The sequence below is a fragment of the Arachis hypogaea genome, chromosome 19 (genome assembly GCF_003086295.3).
Source record: "Arachis hypogaea cultivar Tifrunner chromosome 19, arahy.Tifrunner.gnm2.J5K5, whole genome shotgun sequence".
Lineage (NCBI taxonomy): Eukaryota > Viridiplantae > Streptophyta > Magnoliopsida > Fabales > Fabaceae > Arachis > Arachis hypogaea.
The window spans coordinates 75,485,133-75,505,036 of NC_092054.1; the positions used below are offsets into that span (position 1 = coordinate 75,485,133).

General features: G+C 36.4%; 1 protein-coding gene across 1 annotated transcript; it reads left to right on the forward strand.

Annotated features, from left to right (window-relative positions):
- The first annotated feature begins 11,948 nt into the window (after positions 1-11,948).
- LOC112778462 (uncharacterized) lies at positions 11,949-14,123 on the forward strand. The gene is made up of 3 exons (XM_025822776.1): positions 11,949-12,450; positions 12,544-13,228; positions 13,319-14,123. Exons 1-3 carry the CDS (start codon positions 11,949-11,951, stop codon positions 14,121-14,123), a joined length of 1,992 nt encoding a protein of 663 aa, XP_025678561.1.
- The last annotated feature ends 5,781 nt before the right edge of the window (positions 14,124-19,904 follow it).

Here is a 19,904-nt window from a genome sequence, read left to right on the forward strand (position 1 = left end):
ACCTCAAATTGAAGCGTGGAGCTTTATTGAATCCTGCATACCAGCTCTGAGTGCGATCCATTTCCTTCTTACTCTTAAAGCCGCAAAGAGCTCTAAGCTGGCCATCTGTTTCAAGCAAACCATATTCAAGTGGAAAAGTAAAGATAAAGGCTAAGCATTTTACCCGCATGAAGTTTGTATTGGGTGGTAATGGCCTTGGGATAGGTGTTTCCAGTGGTTTTGCAAGCTCTACTCCCTTGTATTCTTCTGTGAATTCCTCCACTTCTTTGCAAACTTCTTCAAATGCAACCACGTCTTGATCAAAGTCTTCGATATCTTCCTCATCACTCAAGTCATAAATTGGAGGTTGAGAAAAGTCTACCTCCGCATCATCTTCGTTTTCACTTGGGGAAGATTCTTCAATCTCAGAGAACAGTTCATTACTAGGAGAACTTGATTCATAGTTATCAGTACCAAGAAAACTTGATTCTTGATCTATTCCGTTCAGTTCTTCATAAGATACATGCTTCAGGGGTTGTGCACTATCCTCCTTAGCATCGATTGCAAACTGCTTGGCAGAATTTTTCACAATTCTTATTTCCCATGGAGGTTCAGCGTCTCCTAAGTCTTCAACCAATTCTTCTTCTTCGCAATTACGGCTTTCTCTACTTGTTCCAGTACAAAATCATGCTCCATACTGTCCACTGAAGTTTCTAGTATTTCCTTTATGCTACGTTCTTCATTAGATTGCCCACATGAAGCCATGGGGCTTCCTTGAGTGTCCGAACATCGGGAAGCTAATCAATTTTTCGCTTGATCCAATTGGTGAAGGGTTACGTGAAATTTATCCACTGTTTTCTTGAGACGTTCCTGTGATTCTTGGGTTGATGGATATGGACATGGTGCATATAGAAGTGGTGATTCTTGGGAGTAATTGGATTGGAATTGGGGTGGGTAAGGGTTAGGGGCATATGGAGGTGAGTGTTGGTAGGTAGCTTGTGAGTGTGGTGGTTCATAGCTATGTTGAGGAGGTAGGTTATAGGCGTATGATGGGGCTTGTTGGTAACCACAAGGCTCCATCGTATCTATCATCTTGGTACGCACCTCGGAATGGCTTTTGACCATAGTAAATTGCTGGGGGTTGGTTGTCACGAGTAGGTCCACCATAACTATTGTCTTGGCATGCATTGTAGAATGGTCGTTGTCCATGGTATCTTGAAAGGTGTTGTTGCCGAAAGGGTTGATCAGATCCTCGAGGCTCCTTCCATTTTTGATTGTTTTGACCTTGATGCATGTTCCTTTTATAGCAAATAAAAATTAAAAATTAAACCAAACTCAAAGTGACGGGGGTGAGAAGTCATAGTAGCTAATAAAAATTAAAAACAAAATAAAAGCAAATAAACAAGCAAAATAAAATATTTACAATAACCAATAATAAGGCACACGTTTGTAACTCCCCGGCAACGGCGTCATTTTGACGATTGGTTCTTCGCTGGTAAAGAATTTTATAAAAATAATCACGTTGTAAGTATAGTTTCTAAACCAACAGAGAATCCTTTCGTACAAAAATTTTGGTTGTCACAAGTAAAAGAACCCAATAAAATTTATAACCAAAGTATTCAAAACTTGGGTCGTATCTCAAGGAATTGCAGGGAAGTATGATTTATTATTGGTTATGAAAAAAGTACATTTTGTTTTGGGTTTTTAAAATAAGGAAAAAGTAATTTAAATGACAAGAAAAATAAATTAATAATTATAAAAATCTCTTGCAAGGTATGAGAACTGGAAATCCCATCCTAGTTATCCTTATCAGGTGTGATGAGAATTGTCGTTGCTCCCACTTAGTTAACCCTTACTAAATAAAGGAAAGTCAAGTGGAGCAATCAATTTGATCCTCAAGTCCTAGTCAACTCCTGTGGAAAGACTAGCTTTAGAGCGATCCAAATCAATCAGCAATTCCCAATTTTCAATCAACTGCTGAGTCTGATAACTAAAGTGTTACCAATTACTTAACCAAAGCAAAAAGGGAATAAATCTTAAATTAAATTAAAAGCATCAATAACTGAATAAAATAATTATAAATCTGAAATACCTCAATTATATTAAATAGAATATTCAAATCTTAACATGAAGAGTTCATAAGCCAATTGGGCAACATAAGTCAAATACAAGTAAAAGCATTAGAGTAAATAAAAATAGAAGAGAACATAAAAAGTAAAAGAACATTGAACCTGGTATGAAGAAAATAACCATAAAATAAGAGAAATCCTAATTCTAAAACCTAAGAGAGAGGAGAGAGCCTCTCTCTCTCTAAAACTACATCTAAAACCTAAAATTTTGTGTATTTGAAAGTTTTTCTAATCACTTCTCTTTGATTCCTCCATTCTCTGGCTCGTATTCTGTGTTTCTGGGCTTGGATTTGGGCCAAAAAGGGGCCCAGAAATCGCTGGGGGCGACTTCTGCAAATTACTGCATGTGGCGTCCGTAACACGTGCGTGTGGGTCACGCGTTCGCGTGGTTTGGAGTTTTCTTTGTCATGCGTGCACATCAGTCACACGTCCGTCTCATTTGTGTTCTGCTCTAGGCACGTGTCCGCGTCGTCCACGCGTACGCGTCGCTGCCATTTCGCGCTAGACACGCGTCCGCATCGTTCAAGCGTGCGCGTCGCTGCCTTTTCTTCAAAACTCCATTTTTGGGCTTTCCTTCCATTTTTGTATGTTTCCTTTCTGTCCATTAATCCATTCCTGCCCTATGAAGCCTGAGAATACTTAACACACAAATCACGGCATCGAATGGTAATAAAGGATAATTAAATTTAATATTTTTAAAGCATAGGAAACATGTTTTCACATATATCATAAAATAAGGAAGGAATAGTAAAACCATGCAATTTACATGAATAAGTGGGTGAAAATTTGATAAAAACACTTAATTGAGCACAAGATGAATCATAAAATATGGGTTTATCACTCCCCATAAGTCCAACTTAAGGACAATAAACAAAAGTGCTAGGTGGGAGACACCCCACCATGGTAACTTCTTTTCATTTTCTCTTTTTATACATATTGGTAATTAGTTTAAATTCATGTTTTTGGTTGATTTGTTGAGTATAATTGGTAGTCTAGTGTGTTAAATAAGGTTTTATGGTGTTTTGGTAGCTGTTTGGAGGTTTGGAATGCTTGGATTGGTGCAAAAACATAGAAAACATTTTTGAAAAAATAGAGCACCATCCGCGTGTACGCGCACTGTACGCGTACATGTGCATCAAGCATTTTCCCCTACCCACACGGACACGCCATGTACACATACGCGTGGATTGACAAATTCCACCCCCAAGCCAAAAACCTGAGAGTTGTGCGAACGTTGCGCGCATTGTGCCTTAGGCACAAAACCACTCGCGCGTACGCGTACATGACGCGTACGCATCACTCTTGAAATAAGCCATCGACACGGACGGGCCATGTACGCGTACGTGTCGCGTTCATTGCACCACCATCCGTGCGCGCGTGCCATGCTCGCGTACGCGCGGATGTCCTTCCTTCAACACATCTCTTTTCTTCTCCTCTTTCCATTTCTTTCCTTCTCCTTTCTTCTTTCCTTCTTCTACCCCTCATCCAACGCTCCCAAACACCAGTAATAACTATTTATTTTAGTTAACTAATTAGTTAGTTTGTTAGTTGATTAGTTAGTTTTCATTTCATTTTCTCTTTTTCATTGTAAGTGTTGGATTGTTATTCTTGTTTACCATTAATTGCTGCTAAGTATTAAAAAGGGATGTTACCTTAACATTATTATGTTTATAATCTTTGTTGGATTCTATTGTTGAGGTTATATTTTGCTACTTAGACTACAAAAAAAAAGTCCTATGGCCACGCTTTTTTTTTTGCTACGCTTTAAAAGCGTAGCCAAAAGTGGTCTATGGCCACGCTTTTATGAGGGTGGCGATAAAATAAAGATTTGGCCACTTTTTTTTTGTTACACTTCAAAAGCGTGGTGAAAAGTGTCAATGGCCATGCTTTTATGAGAGTGGCAATTGATGCGAGTTTTGGCCACGCTTTTATTTGCCACGCTTAAAAAGCGTAGCCGTGCAGAGAAACCGGCATGCTTTTAAAGCGTAGCAACAGAATTTTGTTATTGCGGCGTTTAAAAAGCATAGCCGTTTATGAGAAGCCTTTTGGCACGTTTTGAAAGCGTGGCCAAAAGGTTTCCCCGAAAAAAAAAGGTAGGGATCGGATAAATTAGAAAAACCCCTCTTCGTTTAAAGACAGAGAAAAAAAGCCACCACAAAAAACTTAGAGAAAAAGCTTCATTGTACTGTGCTTGCTCTTTCCTAACCCCTTCTCATTCGTGCTTTGCGCTAACTACTCTTCCATCAAAAGCCCCAGCGACGAGACACTTACTCCATTATGCCCTAACTCCTCGTCCTTCATTGTGCCTCGCCCACACCGCGCGACGACACTCCGACCACACTCCTCCGTGAAGAACGACGCTCCGATTGCAATGCCTCTGCCGGAAATCCCTCTTCTGGCACTCCCAACCCTCCTTCTTCGGTGACTATCTCTGGAAGCTAAGTGACTCCCTCCGCTCAGTCACCGTGGATGCTCCCCTTTGCCGCTACTCATCCCTTCCGTCGCTGCAAAACCCTAACCCCCTAACCCCTTCCGCGCCGCTGCCTTCCTGCTTCTTGCTTCTTGTAAGTCCTCTTCTTTGTAAGTCACTCAGCAAATCTGATGGCTACATTGTGACGAAGCCCAGAATGACGAAGACCAGTGACGAAGCCCAGGACGACGAAGCCCTCACTTGTTGGTAATTTCATCTTTCATTCTCTCTGTCTCATTTCATATACTTCGTCTTTGCATGTGATTTTTATTCATTTCCTTAGTGTGTGAGTTTTGTCTCCTCGTTCAAAATCAGTGTTTTTTTTAATGATTCAAGGGACGCTTTGTCGAATTGATTAATCGGTTTAAGTGTTGTCATGTTGAGCTGGTTAAGCAAGTTGCAAAGAAAAAAGTTTGTTCCTTTTTTTGTATTAAATCGCACTGTAATTTGAATATTTGGGGGTTCATGATTCGCGTGTTTATTTGCATGTTTGCTTTGTTTGAAGATTTATGACATGTTCATGCTTCGAATTTGATGATGCCGTTTTCCTTGTCAGTGATTTATGACATCAATTTTGGATTATATGAGATTGCACACTTGTAAGGGTTCCTCCTTGGGTTTTGGTTCATTGCGCAAGAACTTCAGCTGCTAAACGAAAAATTGTCCTTATTAATTTTTTTCTGGACCAAGCCTCTAATTATCTTGTCAAAAAACCATCATAGTGATTTCATGACTGACTTTGCTCTTTTACTTTGTTTGCAACTTACTAAAGAAATCTATTTTGTATTTAAGCCCGGGACAAAAAGTATAGGCAAGCTATTACTGCTACTGGCTCTGGTAATTTTCTCTTACTGGCTCACTGTATCTTCATTTTGGTTATTTTAAATTGGTTTCTGTAATGGTAGTGACTATAGGTTCATTTAAGCTATCGTGTCCTATGTTCATGTGTTGGAACATATGAGTAATGTAAAACTGTTAAACTAATGATGTGATTACATTGGAGTATGCTTCATTTTGCTTCTGATCAACAATAATTTCTCAATGTACATGGAATCTAGCTCATATCTTTATTTTTATTTTAGCTATAAAAATATACAATACTCTTGTTACTTCTAATTAATTACCATTTGTCAATTAGAATCTATATCCATAGTTTGTTTCACATACCAAAGAGGATATTATGACCTTTATATATATTAGATTCACCAACTTCTTTGATGTGACTTCTTTGGTGTCTTCTCATTGATGAGTATTATGGATATTCTAATCTGTTTATTGGGCATCACATACCACTGTACCAGTAAATTTGAACATGAGGCATTTGCAATTTCAACTAGTAACTTTGAGGATTTGATTCCATTTGAGGAGTGTATTGAGTTAGCAGTTGTGGGTGCCCCTGATTATTATTTGCTGTTCACTCATAATGGTTGTACCTTCAAGTTAGTTTTCATCCTCTGTATAGAGCACAATTTACAATTAAATTCTTGCTAAAATTATTTAAAGTTACTTATATATTTGAAAACTGTTTCATTTTTGTCAATTTAGAAGCAGCTATTTGTTTTCGAGACCATTGTTATCATCACCAAACATGAGTTCATGGTCCTATGTTTTCATTGTGTTTTGGTTTATTTGACTGAATCTTAGTAGAAATGAAGCATGAATGCACCATTTGGATGTTGCATAAGTTCCTACACGAATTGTAAAATTAACTTCCAAAATTCAATCCTTGGTTTAAGATTCTTTTCCTTATAAACACACTTCTCTGAGTTCTCTCATCTTTCTTTTATTTCTTTCTCATGGGTTAATCCATTTCCTTTCCTAATATATACGAAATTCATGCCAAGATTAATGAGATATATATTAAGAGAAAATTAAAGGGACGAATAATTGATGATGAAGGGCATTAGCCGTAACATGATTTTCAATATGTATATGTATAATGTATTGTTATTCCTATATTATTTTAATTTTAATTTAATTTCTCCACCGACAGAAAGCAACAGAAATCTTCAAAATTAATCAACTATCTAATAGCTACTACCCAATATATTGAAGCTGATTAATGAGTACTTAGTAGTATCTGCTTTATCCATTTAACTTTTTGTAGCTGACTTTATTATATGTGCCATGCATAAGGCTTTCATGCTGATATGTTGTAATTTACTTTGAATAAATAACAAAAAATTCTTGTTTCTCAAATTCAGGGAGCAATCTCACAAATTCAATTTCTTCAAAGCTCTACCATTTACACCACAAGACTCCAAGAAACTTGTTAGTTTTTGCTATGTCTGCTGATGGTATTACCTCTTTTTTCTTCCTCCTTCCATGTTTTCTGAATTTCGTAAAGGCTTTGAGAATTGACGCTACTGGTGTCTTTGTCTTGAATTATTGGATTATTATTACTGGATTTGGATACTAATTCTTACCGATTGCCACTGTTTGTGCTTTTAATATTGAATTTCGTGAATTGGTGCATTTGGTTTGCGCTGTCTCACTTGAATACACTTGCACAACTATATATCATAATGATGTGGAGGTTGGTGCAGGAAATTGTGATCATCAACAATGGCGCCAAAGGACTTGGAGCTCTTAAACGTGAATCACACTGTGTCACAATTCTGCACAACTAACCAGCAAGTGCACTGGGTCGTCCAAGTAATAAACCTTATGCAAGTAAGGGTCGATCCCACGGAGACTGTCGGCTTGAAGCAAGCTATGGTAACTTTGTAAATCTCAGTCAGGCTAATTCAGATAGTGATGAAGAATTGATAATTAAAAGATAAATAAAACATAAAATAAAGATAGAGATACTTATGTAATTCTTTGGTTGGAATTTCAGATAAGCGTATGAAGATGCTTTGTTCCTCCTGAACCTCTGCTTTCCTATTGCCTTCTTCCAATCATTCATACTCCTTTCCATGGCAAGCTTTATGTTGGGCATCACCGTTGTCAATGGCTACTTCCCGTCCTCTCAGTGAAAATGTTCTACGCACGCTGCCACTGCACGGCTAATCATCTGTCGGTTCTCGATCATGTTGGAATAGGATCCATTGATCCTTTTGCGTCTGTCACACGCCCAACAATCGCGAGTTTGAAGCTCGTCACAGTCATCCCTTCCCAGATCATACTCAGAATACCACAGACAAGGTTTAGATGTTCCGGATCTCAGGAATGGCCGCTGATAATTCTAGCCTATACCACGAAGGTTATAATCTTAGATTAGAAACCCAAGAGATACACATTCAAGCTTGTTTGCATGTAGAACGGAAGTGGTTGTCTGTCACGCGTTCATAGGTGAGAATGGTGATGAGTGTCACATAATCATCACATTCATCATGTTCTTTGGTGCGAATGAATATCTTGGAGAAGAAATAGACTTGAGTTGAATAGATAAATAATAGTACTTTGTAATAATTCATGAAAGACAGCAGAGCTCCACACCTTAATCTATGGTGTGTGGAAACTCCACCGTTGAAAATACAAAAGTGATAATAGTGTAAGCATGGCCGAATGGCCAGCCTCCAAGGTCTAGGGACTAAACGTCCAAAGATGTGTACAAAGATGAAAATACAATATCAATAGGTCCTATTTATAGAGAACTAGTAGCCTAGGGTTACAAAAATGAGTAATTAATGCATAAATCTTCTTCCGGGCCCACTTGGTGTGTGCTTGGGCTGAGCATTGAAGCTTCCATGTGTAGAGACTTCTCTTGGAGTTAAACGCCAGCTTTTGTTCCAGTTTGGGCGTTTAACTCCAGCTTTTGTGCCAGTTTTGGAGTTAAACGCCAGAATTCTTGAGCTGACTTGGAACGCCTGTTTGGGCCATCAAATCTTGGGTAAAGTATGGACTATTATATATTGCTGGAAAGCCTAGGATGGCTACTTTCCAACGCAATTGAGAGTGCGCCAATGCCGCTTTTGTAGCTCTAGAAAATCCACTTTGAGTGCAGGGAGGTCAGAATCCAACAGCATCTACAGTCCTTTTTCAGCCTCTGAATCAGATTTTTGCTCAGGTCCCTCAATTTTAGCCAGAAAATACCTGAAATCACAGAAAAACACACAAACTCATAGTAAAGTCCAGAAGAGTGATTTTTATTTAAAAACTAATAAAAACTAACTAAAATATACTAAAAACATAGTAAAAACAATTCCAAAAAGCGTATAAATTATCCGATCATCAGAGGTCTTTCAAGTGTTCTAAGCTGTTAGAGATATTATTTAGGGATGTGAATCTCATGGATATAAGATTCCTTTATGTAATTTTATGGAGATATGTTTGTAATAGAATTCAACTACAAGTGTCCACTTTTGCATTGTTTACGGCTTTTATTTTTAATTTTTTATTGATCCTTTTTCTTCCTTTCTTGTTGTTTTGATAAATATTGTTGTATTTGTTCATTTATTCAGCATGCTGCTTGCAGATTGGAATTTAATAGTCTTCATCAAGAAAACTTATAGCTAGATGGAATTATATTCTTTTCCCTTCCTGGTCTAGTCTAGGTCGTAGGGCTCATTCTGGTTGTGCAATTTGACATACTTTTAACTGTGAAACAGTCCATATGTAATGTCTAAGATAGAATTTCAAATGATTGTTACAAAGAATTTGATCCTTGTTACTTAGCTAGCCTAAAATATGTTTTGTTTTGTTACTGAAGTTCACAACTATAACAGGTTTTGTTACTTATGCATGTTCACAATTCTGAATTCTTGTTTCTCTATCCAAGTTCACATTTATATTTTATATATACATTACAATATAACAAGTTAAGGACTCTTTTTCTGTTCATGCATGGAAAAGCTTGTGGGATCCGTTTATGCGTGACTGAATAGTATAATTAATTAATTAATTAAATAAACGCAAAAAATTTAGGCATTTAGCTAACTAACAACTCTAGTTGCCTTCTATCGAAGCAGTCTTCTTTTGTTGCTTTCATTGAGATGTTGTTATGCTAGTGTATAAAATAGATAAAAAATATATATAGTTAGTTTTTTTTAACATATAGTATCTAAAAAAAAACTGATTAGATTTTAGTCTTTTAAATTGACCATTATCCTTCTGATTCTGAGTTGCTTGCTCATGTCTTTCCAAGGTGATTGCTGTGGACAGAAAAAGAGAGTTGCATAATTTTTCATGCTTTGCTGTTTCTATTTGATGGAGTAATGTTTAATTAATATAGTTATTCTTAGGTAGAAGTTTATTATTATTATGATTACCTTATGGCTTGAGAATGATTGTATTTAAAGTATACTTATCAGGAGACCTAAAATTAGATTATTGAAAAATCACAGCCTAGATATACTTTAATCTCAGAGAAATTAAAGTTGAGACATACTTGCCGGTTTAAGTCAAAATTGAAATAGTACTAGTAATTCATAAAACAGTTTATATAACAGCGAAAAATAATCAAGAAATGTGTTAATTGCTGGTTGGTTCCTACATGCTACAATGGCTATTTTTTTCAGTAAAAAAAAAATAGGCTGACAAGTGTTAGGGGCCACTCTCACCCTGGTTGAAGATGAGAATTAAAATTCTCAAAAGAGTTTATATTCGTGTATTTTTTATGTTTTAAAGTAAGAAAAAAATTTAATTCTCAAGAGCATTTTAATTTTATGCTTTTCAACAGGCTTTTGATAGTTATCTATCCACTACTACTAGCACTTCTTTTATTCTGATGCTCCTGTGGTATTGCTTTGATGTTGCTGTGGTACTGATTATCTGCTGCCGAATCGTTATTCGCTGTCGCTGCTACCTTTCTAATTCTGCTTTTGCTGCGCTACTACTTTGGTGCTGGTGTTGTACGGATTAAGACAGTATTTAAGGTTGGTTCATGCAAATTTAAATACATCTATTAATTTGTTATTAATGTTATGCGGACAACTTAAGTGCTTTCCTGAGGCACTCACTTCAGGACCTTCTTTAAGAATTGCTAAAATTTAATTTTCTTTTCTATTTTATGTCCAATGCCTTCAAAGTATTTTGGAGACTTGGAAAATATTGTCTCTTAGTTAATTAGGAAGCTAGACTCGTAGTTAGTGAGACTAGCAGTAAAGACTTCAAACTAGAAACTTAGCTATCTATTTGAAATATATAGGTTTTCGATGAATGTGTCCAAGGATTGGATGGATACACCACGGCATGAAAAAGAATATCAACTCGGTGTAGAAAAGTTTTTACACTTTGCTTTTTCATCACTGGGAATTCCTCAAGGGGAAGAAATTCAATGCCCATGTGCAAAGTGTTGTAATAGACTTTGGTTAAGAAGGGATGTCGTGTATGACCATCTAACATGCGATGGACTCGTAAAAGGTTATAGGCGGTGGTTTAATCATGGGGAATCACTTGTTGCTATGGATGTTGACAATGACACAGATGAGGAATATAATTGCAATGATAATATTGATGAGTTGTAACGTGATAGAATCAGAGATACTACACAAGTTGATGGACATAACATGGGGCCTAACGAAGGTGCAAAAGAATTTTATAAATTGGTAGACGAGGCAAGCCAAGAACTATACCTTGGATGTAAAGGATTCACAAGATTATCCTTTACCATCCGTCTTTACTTGTTAAAATGCTTGCATGGTTGGAGTAATACGTCGTTCATTTCTCTCTTAGAATTATTGAAAGAAGGAATGTCACATTTGAATATTCCTACTTCTTTTGATAAAACGAAGAATATGGTGAAGAATTTGGGTCTTGACTACCAAAAGATCGATGCATGTCGCAATGATTGCATGTTGTATCGGAACGGGCATGAGAATGACTCATCTTGCCATGTCTGTGGAACATCCCGTTATATTGAGCATCATGTAGAAGAGGACGATGCTACCTCATCTAAAAAGCCTCGTAAAGTTGCTGCAAAAATTCTAAGGCATTTCCCCTTGATTCCCAGACTTCAAAGGCTTTTTATGTGCACAAGGACGGTTGAAGCTATGTCTTGGCATCATAATGAACATGTTAAAGATGGGTCGTTAAGGCATCCTGCCGATGGTGAATCTTGGAAAGCATTTGAAAATCGACATGAAGATTTTGCAAAGGAGCCTCGTAATGTGAGACTTGGCTTAGCAAGCGACGGATTCAATCCGTTTCGAACTTTGAGTAGTACACATAGTACATGGCCTGTTGTTCTGATGGTGTATAATCTACCCCCTTGGATGAGCATGAAGCCTGATTATTTTATGCTCTCTTTACTCATTCCTGGCCCACAATGACCGAGAAATGATATTGATGTCTTTCTTCAACCACTAATTGAAGAATTAAAAGAATTGTGGGAGTTAGGTGTCGAAACATATGATTCCAAAGAGAACAAAACATTCAACATGAGAGCATGTCTTTTATGGACAATTAACGTCTTCCCTGCATATGCTATGTTATCTGGGTGGAGTACAAAGGAAAAATTGGCTTGTCCATGTTGTAATGATGAAACTTCTTCTATATATCTGAAACATAGCCACAAGACTATTTATATGGATCATCGAAGGTTTTTACCCATGAACCATCCATGGAGACATAATAAAAGATCTTTCAATGGGAAAACTGAACTTAGGTCTCCACCGCAGTTGTTAGATGGAACAACTGTATTTTATATATTGCAAGGGGTAGATAATTCTTTTGGGAAGAAGCAAAGGAGATCAAAGAATGGCATTTCAAATTGGAAAAAGCGGTTAATCTTTTTTGATTTACCATATTGGAAGTTCAACATGTTTAGACACAACCTTCATGTCATGCACATAGAGAAGAATATAGTTGATAGCATAATTAGAACTCTTTTGGATATTTCTAGAAAGACAAAAGATCATGCAGCTGCGCGTTTTGACCTTAAAGACATGGGTATCAGGAAAAACCTTCAACCAAGAGATACGAATGATGGTAAAAGAACTAAGTTAGCAAAGGCATGCTTCTCAATGACTGCAGCAGAGAAAACAATATTTTGTAGTGCGTGAAAAGGGGCAAAGTTACCAGACGGCAGCGCTTCCAATATCGCTCGATGTGTGCAGCAAACAGAAAAGAAGATTTCTGGTTACAAGACCCATGATGCTCATTTCATGTTACATTACTTGTTGCAAGTACCGATCAAGAGCATACTTCCTGACCATGTTGCCATTGCTTTAGTTCGCTTATGTTCATTTTTTCGCCGGATATGTCAGAAGGTAATTAGCCTAGATGAGGTAGTTAACTTAGAAGCAGAGATTGCTGAGACATTATGCCAATTGGAGAGGATTTTTCCTCCAAGCTTTTTTGACATAATGGTGCACTTGTCTATCCATTTGGCAAATGAAGTGAGGTTAGGTGGTCCAGTTCAATATCGTTGGATGTACCCTGTTGAACGATATATGTGCACACTAAAATCGTATGTTCGTAACAGAAGTCGTCCAGAAGGATCCATTGCCGAAGGATATTTGGCGAATGAGTGTATTAATTTTTGCTCAAGATATTTGCATGAAGATGTCCAGACAAGACTCAACAGAGTCCCTCGAAACAATGATGAGTGTGTTTCAGATGAGCTGCGAACTCCGAGTTTGTTTCTAAGCAAAGGATGTCCTTTGAGTGGAAAAATGGGAGATTTGTTCATGTTAGATGAAAAATCAGAAATACAAGGTCATGCATACATCCTAAACAATTGTGATAAGATCGAAGTCTACATGAGGTATTATGTTTGATTCATTGTCATTTCGTAGACCTCAATCATAATATTTTACCCTACTAACAAATAAGAATATTAATATTTGATCTTCAGAGAGCATGAGGAGGCAGTAAATGACAACAATCCACGAAGAACAAAGTGGGAGAAAGCCAAAGACCATAGTCAACAGTTCTTAGAATGGTTTAAAACTCGTGCCATGAAAAAGGATGTGCCTGGTTGGGTAAAAGGGTTGGCTAGGGGTCCAAATAGAGTTGCAAAAAGATTTTCAGGTTATGTTATCAATGGGTATAGGTTCCATACAAGGCACCATGATGCAAGACATAAAACCCAAAATAGTGGTGTCACATTGGAGGCATTAACTTCTAGTTTTGCTACTGTGAAAGATAAGAACCCAATTGAAGCAAAAGTAACCTACTATGGTAGAATAGTTGATATGTTTGAATTAGATTATTATGGCCAATTTAAGGTAGTCCTGTTTAAGTGTGAGTGGTATACAGTTGCAAAAGACAACTTTGGCCTCTCATATGTGTATTTCAGTAAAAAATGCTACCAAGAAGAACCATTTGTCCTAGCATCCCAAGTAAACCAATGCTTTTATGTGCAAGACCCATATGTGAGTGACAAACACTATGTTATGAAAACAATTCCAAGAGATTTATTTAGGATAAGTGATGACCTTGAGTCTGATTCCCCCATAATATATGCAAGGGAGCCATGTGAACCTGAAGTGATTCCCAGTCTCCCAAATGATAATGGCGAGGTTGATCTAGTGAGGAATGATCTACGAGCAACTATTATAGATGTGGCTCCAAATATGTTTGCCAAACAACGTGGTGAGGAAGATGATGAGGAAAGTGAATACGAGTACATAGAGGACTCTGATTCTGAAACTTCTTGACATGTTTTCATGTAATGCTATTTTGGTAGAATTCTAAATGACTCATTTATTTTAGTTATTTTGCTTATTATTTTTTTTGTGACTTGTCACGCCCAGTTATTTTGCTTATTTAATTACTTGCTTATGTTGATTATGTTCATTTAATTATTCATAAAATAATATTTTTTTCATTGCAACTCTTGTGTATGCAGAATGGAGAAAGGAGAGATCACTAAAAGAAAACGGATAAGTACCTTAGCACAAAAAATGAAAGAAAAAAGTCCACAAAAAAAGAATTCCTTTGAGGTTACACAAGTGAGGTCAAGTGCTAATTGCTACAACAATACAATATTAAAAGAGAAAAGATCATGGCTGAAAATAAGAAGGCTAGCTTCCAAGCTCAAAACCCAAAAGATCAAACAAGAAACCAACCCATCACAATCATGGAAGATGCCATTGAAGAGCAAGCTAGGACTCCAAAGAAGAAAAAGAAGGTCCAACCAATGCCACTTTTTTAAGAATGTGAACATAATGGGAAGGGGACAATGTCTCATGCTGAAAAGACCTCCAAAACTGGGCATCAAAGGACTGTTGAAGCTGATACGATGGAACAAAATGATTTAAGTTCTGATGATGAGGGAGAAGATACAAGCGAGCTAAGTGCAAGTTCAACAAAAAAAGGAATGAGTCTTGACATGTATTTTAAGGTACATGGGATAAATTTGGAAAATGAAGAAGATGAGGAAGATGAGGAAGACGAGCTTGATGATGCTGCAAATGATGAGGGTAATGGAGGACAAGCTAGTAACGAAGGTGCTTTTCTTGTTTTACCTTATTGTCAAAATATAGCTTGTATTACTTCTAGGTTGATTTGAGTTAAAATTCTGTTATTTTAATTGGACTTAGGCACAATAAAGAAGAAAACTCGTGGAAAGACTATGTGCAAAAAGCTTCATGCCACTGATTTTTATGATCGACGGGAGGTGGAATTTTTTGGAGGGCAGCCTATAGGTCCAACCAAGGAGGTTGTTTCTAACCTCAACCAACTTTTGGGCACAACAGTTAGAAATCTTCGTTTTGTGACTTTACTATATACTAGTTGGCATGGTGTGCCTAAAAACCTCAAAGAGGACATGTGGGAGTATGCCAATGTATGTAACTATAGAATTATAGATAATTTTTTTAAAATTTATTTGTTACTTTATTTATGCTAACCCTTGACAATCTAATTTGTTGTCTTGTTTAGCAAAAATTCATTCTTCCAATAGCTTCAAAGCCGTGGGTAATGAAGGGATTTTGTCATGCATGGAAAAAATACAAAGGCGAAATAAAAAAGGAACATTTCTTGAAGTAGAACACAAAGAAATAAATGATAAAGAACCGACCGTTAGAGATCCCTGAGGTTCAATTTCGCAAACTAATTCAGTATTGGAGTCTTCCAACTGTCAAGGTAACATTGTCTTTTAGTTCTTTATATGATTAAACTTGGTGTTTTCGAAAAAAGTAGTGTGATTTTGAAAAAACAAGAAAACATGTTTATTAAGAATAATAACATCTCTTTTTTATGTTTATATTTAGGCTGTGTCTACTAAGAATGCTGAAAATAGGTCAAAATAAACATGTCCTCACCGGATGGGTTCCATAAATTTTGGAATAGTTCGCAAGCAGCTGGTAATATAACTTGTTTTTTTTGTGATTTCTCATTTATATTCATGTTGTAGTTTTCTAGTCAGTATGCTTCATGTAAATTTTTCTATATGTACTCTAGCGCGACTCTAAAGAGAACAGTGAAGAACCATCAAGAGTTGAAGTTTTCATAGTAACTCGCATAAGTAAAAAAGGAAAAGAAATTGATGCTAAAACACAAAGCACAATTGTGAGTTGTTTGTATTTGTATTTGGATTTGTACAATATAAATTCTATAGTGATTTCTATTAATATTGAGTTAATGCGGCTTTGTATTTTATTGCTCCTCACTTTTGACAGGCTGAACTTCAAACCCGCATAGAGGCAGGGGAAAATGATGAGGATGCATTTGTAGGAGTGCTAGGAAAGGACCAACCAGGTCGAGTTTGTTGTTATGGGGCTTCGATTACAAGAAGGTCTCTTAAAAAGGATGAGGAGATTCGACAAGTCAAAGTTGAATACAACAACAAGGTTGAATCATTAGAGAAGAAGATGGACGGTGTATGTAGTTTATTAAAGGTATTGGTGCACTAAGTCAACCCTGGAATGAGTGAGGAAGAGGTAGCAGCCTTAGTGTAAGCTGCCCAAAATTCTCCTTTGGATGCCTCAAGTAGCAGACTGAGATATACTCCTCGCTCCTCCGAATCAACTCATATTCCACCCAAAGATGTAAGTCATTATCTTTGGATATTCGATATATTTCCATTCAAAGTAGTTGACTTATTGTTGTTGTTGATTTTGGACATTTGATAGTGAGATAAAATAATATAAATGGTGCTAATGGTGTTGAATTGGAATCTGAATTCAAAGTTGTTGACTTTTTAGTAGTGTTTTGTTTTGTATTTAGTGTGGTATTGAATCTCAATTTCGGAAAACACGAGAAATCTTTGAATTTGCACTTTTTCGTAATCAAATTGGAAAAAGGAAAAGAAAAGAAACCATAATTGAATTTTAATGGTTTTGTTTCTTTTGATTTTTGCAAACTCCAGAAGGAATTAATGGCTCTCATGGTATATCTTATTTTGCTTGATCTATTTGTTGTGGATTGGTCTTTTCTTTCTTTCTTTTCCCACCTTTATTAATTAGAAGAAAAAATCGGTTATAGAATCCATATGCAATTTGTATTGATTCTCTAGTTGCTAGAATAAACTTATGTGCATGCATATGACAGCAGGTGCAGTATAGGGCTACAAGAATGGTTAATTTGGTTGTGAATACATACCATTGTTGAATTAAAACATGTGATAGTTGCAGCAAAAAAAAAAGGGGGAGGGGGGGCAGTTTGATTGTTAGCTTCCTATATCAGTACCCTTTCCCTTTTTTGAAAACTTTAAGAACAAAAAAAGTATAGTGACTTTCAATATAATGAAAGAAAAGCCTTTGCTGGTTACAAGTATTGTACGACTATAACACAACACAGTTTGTTGATAATATGTCTTTTCTTTTTTTTGTTTGGTATAAGATGCACTAACACATACCATTTAAAATTATGCAGGGCAGTGCTGAAAACAATTTCGCTCACAATGATGATCAGTAATCATGAAGTTTTATATTTTGTAATGAAGTGTAAAGGAAGTAGCTAGATAATGTAACCCATGTTGGAATTGAATTCATGTATTAGGAAATTGCTAGTGGATGAGACTTTGATTTTTGGTATTTTGTTAGAGTATATCATGTGATCAAACACTTTTTTTCTGTGACAAGTTTATGAAGCAATGATTAGTTGATTTAAAATTAGTAATCTTTTAAATTTTAAAATTATTTATGATTTTGTAAGGTTTATAAAAAAAATAGTGCCAATAGGTACTGAACTAACTTACAGCCATGCTTTAAAAGAGTGGCTATATTGTACAGCAGCAATCAATAGCCACGCTTTATAAGCATGGCTGTAATTTAGTTCTGTACCTATTGGCACGCTTTTAAAGCGTAGCCATATCTCCACTTGTTGCCACGCTTTGGAAGCGTGGCGATAAACGTTACAGTGGGTATTAACAGTCACGCTTTAAAAGCGTAGCTGTATCTCACAGCTATTGGCACGCTTTAAAAGCGTAGCCATATGTCTTGCTATTGGCACGGTTTTAAAGCGTAGCCATATCTTGATATTGGCACGCTTTAAAAGCGTAGCCATATCTCACACATATGGCTACGCTTTTAAAGCGTGTCGATCTGTAAAAGCGTGGCAAGAAAAGAAGCGTGGGGATAGGTCAGCAAAAGTGTGGCGATAGAGCAACCAGCACCCTTGCAGTTGTGACCCTTTCAAAAGCGTGCCGGTAGCTCAAAAAGCGTGGCGAAAAGCTATCGCTATGCTTTTTCGGACTTTTCGCCACGCTTTAAAAGCGTAGCAAAAAGCTTGTTTTCTTGTAGTGTTAGTTTTAAGATCCTCATGCTTACCTTTTAAGAATACCAAGTGATGAGAATTGCCTTCGAACTTGTAACTCTTCTTGAATTGTATGATTTGGCCACCATGTGATTTGAACCCTATTCTTTGATTAGGCAATCTCTTGACATTGGATGGTGTACATTTACCTTAATGCATTGTATTTCACGATCATATGCATCCATATGCTTTTAGCTTGAATGCATTCATGCTTCTTTATTTCTTGTTTTACCTTACAAGTTACTTAAAGCATCTCAAGCACACTAAAATGAGTAAAGTGCATGCTCCTTTTGTGACATAACTTTTTATGCTAATGTATGTTCTAAAAGGCGCCTAATTTAGAATTTACATCCCTATTTTCCTAATGTCACACTAATTCACTCACTCAATTCTAGTGATTAGTACATCATTCCCAACAATGTATGCTTCCTTGTTTTTGTGTTCTCTCATCTTATGGTTTTATATTTTTGTTTTTCATGAATGATGCACCGCAAGCAAAAATAGAAGCGAGAGAAAGAATACGGAGTAACCGGTTGACCTACCAGCTGAAGGTGGCAATCCGGAGAGTTGCCGTACCCCCTTGCTCATCTTTGAATGCACGGAGGACAGTGCAAACTTTTAAGTGTGGGGAGGTCATCCGACCGATCGGCGATTTTGGGTGACAAATTTCTAATCCCAACACTTTTGTATTTCATTTTAGGTTTTTTAGGATTTTTATTACTTGTATTTTCTTTTTTTTTTTTTTTGCATATATATACAATAAGCTTAGTCAAAATAATGAAACTTTTATAGAAATTTATCTATAGGGCACCAATTGATTTGAGTGAAAACCTTTCATAGAACTTGCTTGAATTATATACATTGTGGATCATGTTTTGAGCTAAGAACACACAACCTAGTGAGTTTTGAGCCTAATTATGTGGTTACATCTTATAACCACTTATCTTCTTTCTTGTGTGCATTATTCTCTTTCTATGATTGTAATCTTTAATTTGTTTGATTCTCTATGTCCATTATTTTGTGTATTCATGCATTTATATGATTGAGGCCATTGTTTCATTTAGCTCACTTACCCAAATAGCCTACCTTTTACTCCGATTGTTAACCAATTTTGAGCCTACGCTTAACCCAATTGTTCTTTATTTTAGCACATTACAAGCCTAAAGCAAAAAACAATAAAAGTCCCTTGTTTGGACTTTGATTAGCTTAGGCTAGTGAGAGTGCTTATTAGTCATGTTTGGGGAGATTTGGGAATATTGGTTGGGATAAACGGGTATTTCATATTTCTATATTTGGGAATTAGGTGCATACTCATGTATTAATTAAATGTATAGACCTTATGCATTGATGTTCTTGTATGTAGCTTGAAAGAAAGAAAAAAAATGAGAAAACAATTGAAAAAAAAGAAAAAAAGAAAAAAAATGTGAAAAAGAAAAGTAAAGAAAAAAAAAGAAAAAAATAGAAAAAAGAAAGAAAGGAAGAAAAGCAATAAAAAGGGGACAAAATGCCCCAAAGTAAAGTTCAATAAGAATCAATGCGTAAGTGTTGTGAAATGAAAGAAAATGCATGAGTATGTGAAAAAGTGAAGGATGGGTAGTTAGGTTAGCATTTAATTGTATAGGTTATTATATAGGTTAGGTGGGAAAGTTTAAGCTCATCAAAGATTCAAATCCTAGTCCACTTAACCATATACAATCCTACCTTGACCCTAGCCCCATTACCACCTATGAAAAGACCTC

Bases quoted from the DNA above. Each gene is read 5' to 3' on its own strand.
- LOC112778462 (XM_025822776.1), top strand. From the start codon at position 11,949: ATGTTATCTGGGTGGAGTACAAAGGAAAAATTGGCTTGTCCATGTTGT. The intron at 12,451-12,543 runs GTAAAAGAACTA...CAAAGTTACCAG, and splicing joins ACCAAGAGATACGAATGATG to ACGGCAGCGCTTCCAATATC. The intron at 13,229-13,318 runs GTATTATGTTTG...TTTGATCTTCAG, and splicing joins AAGATCGAAGTCTACATGAG to AGAGCATGAGGAGGCAGTAA.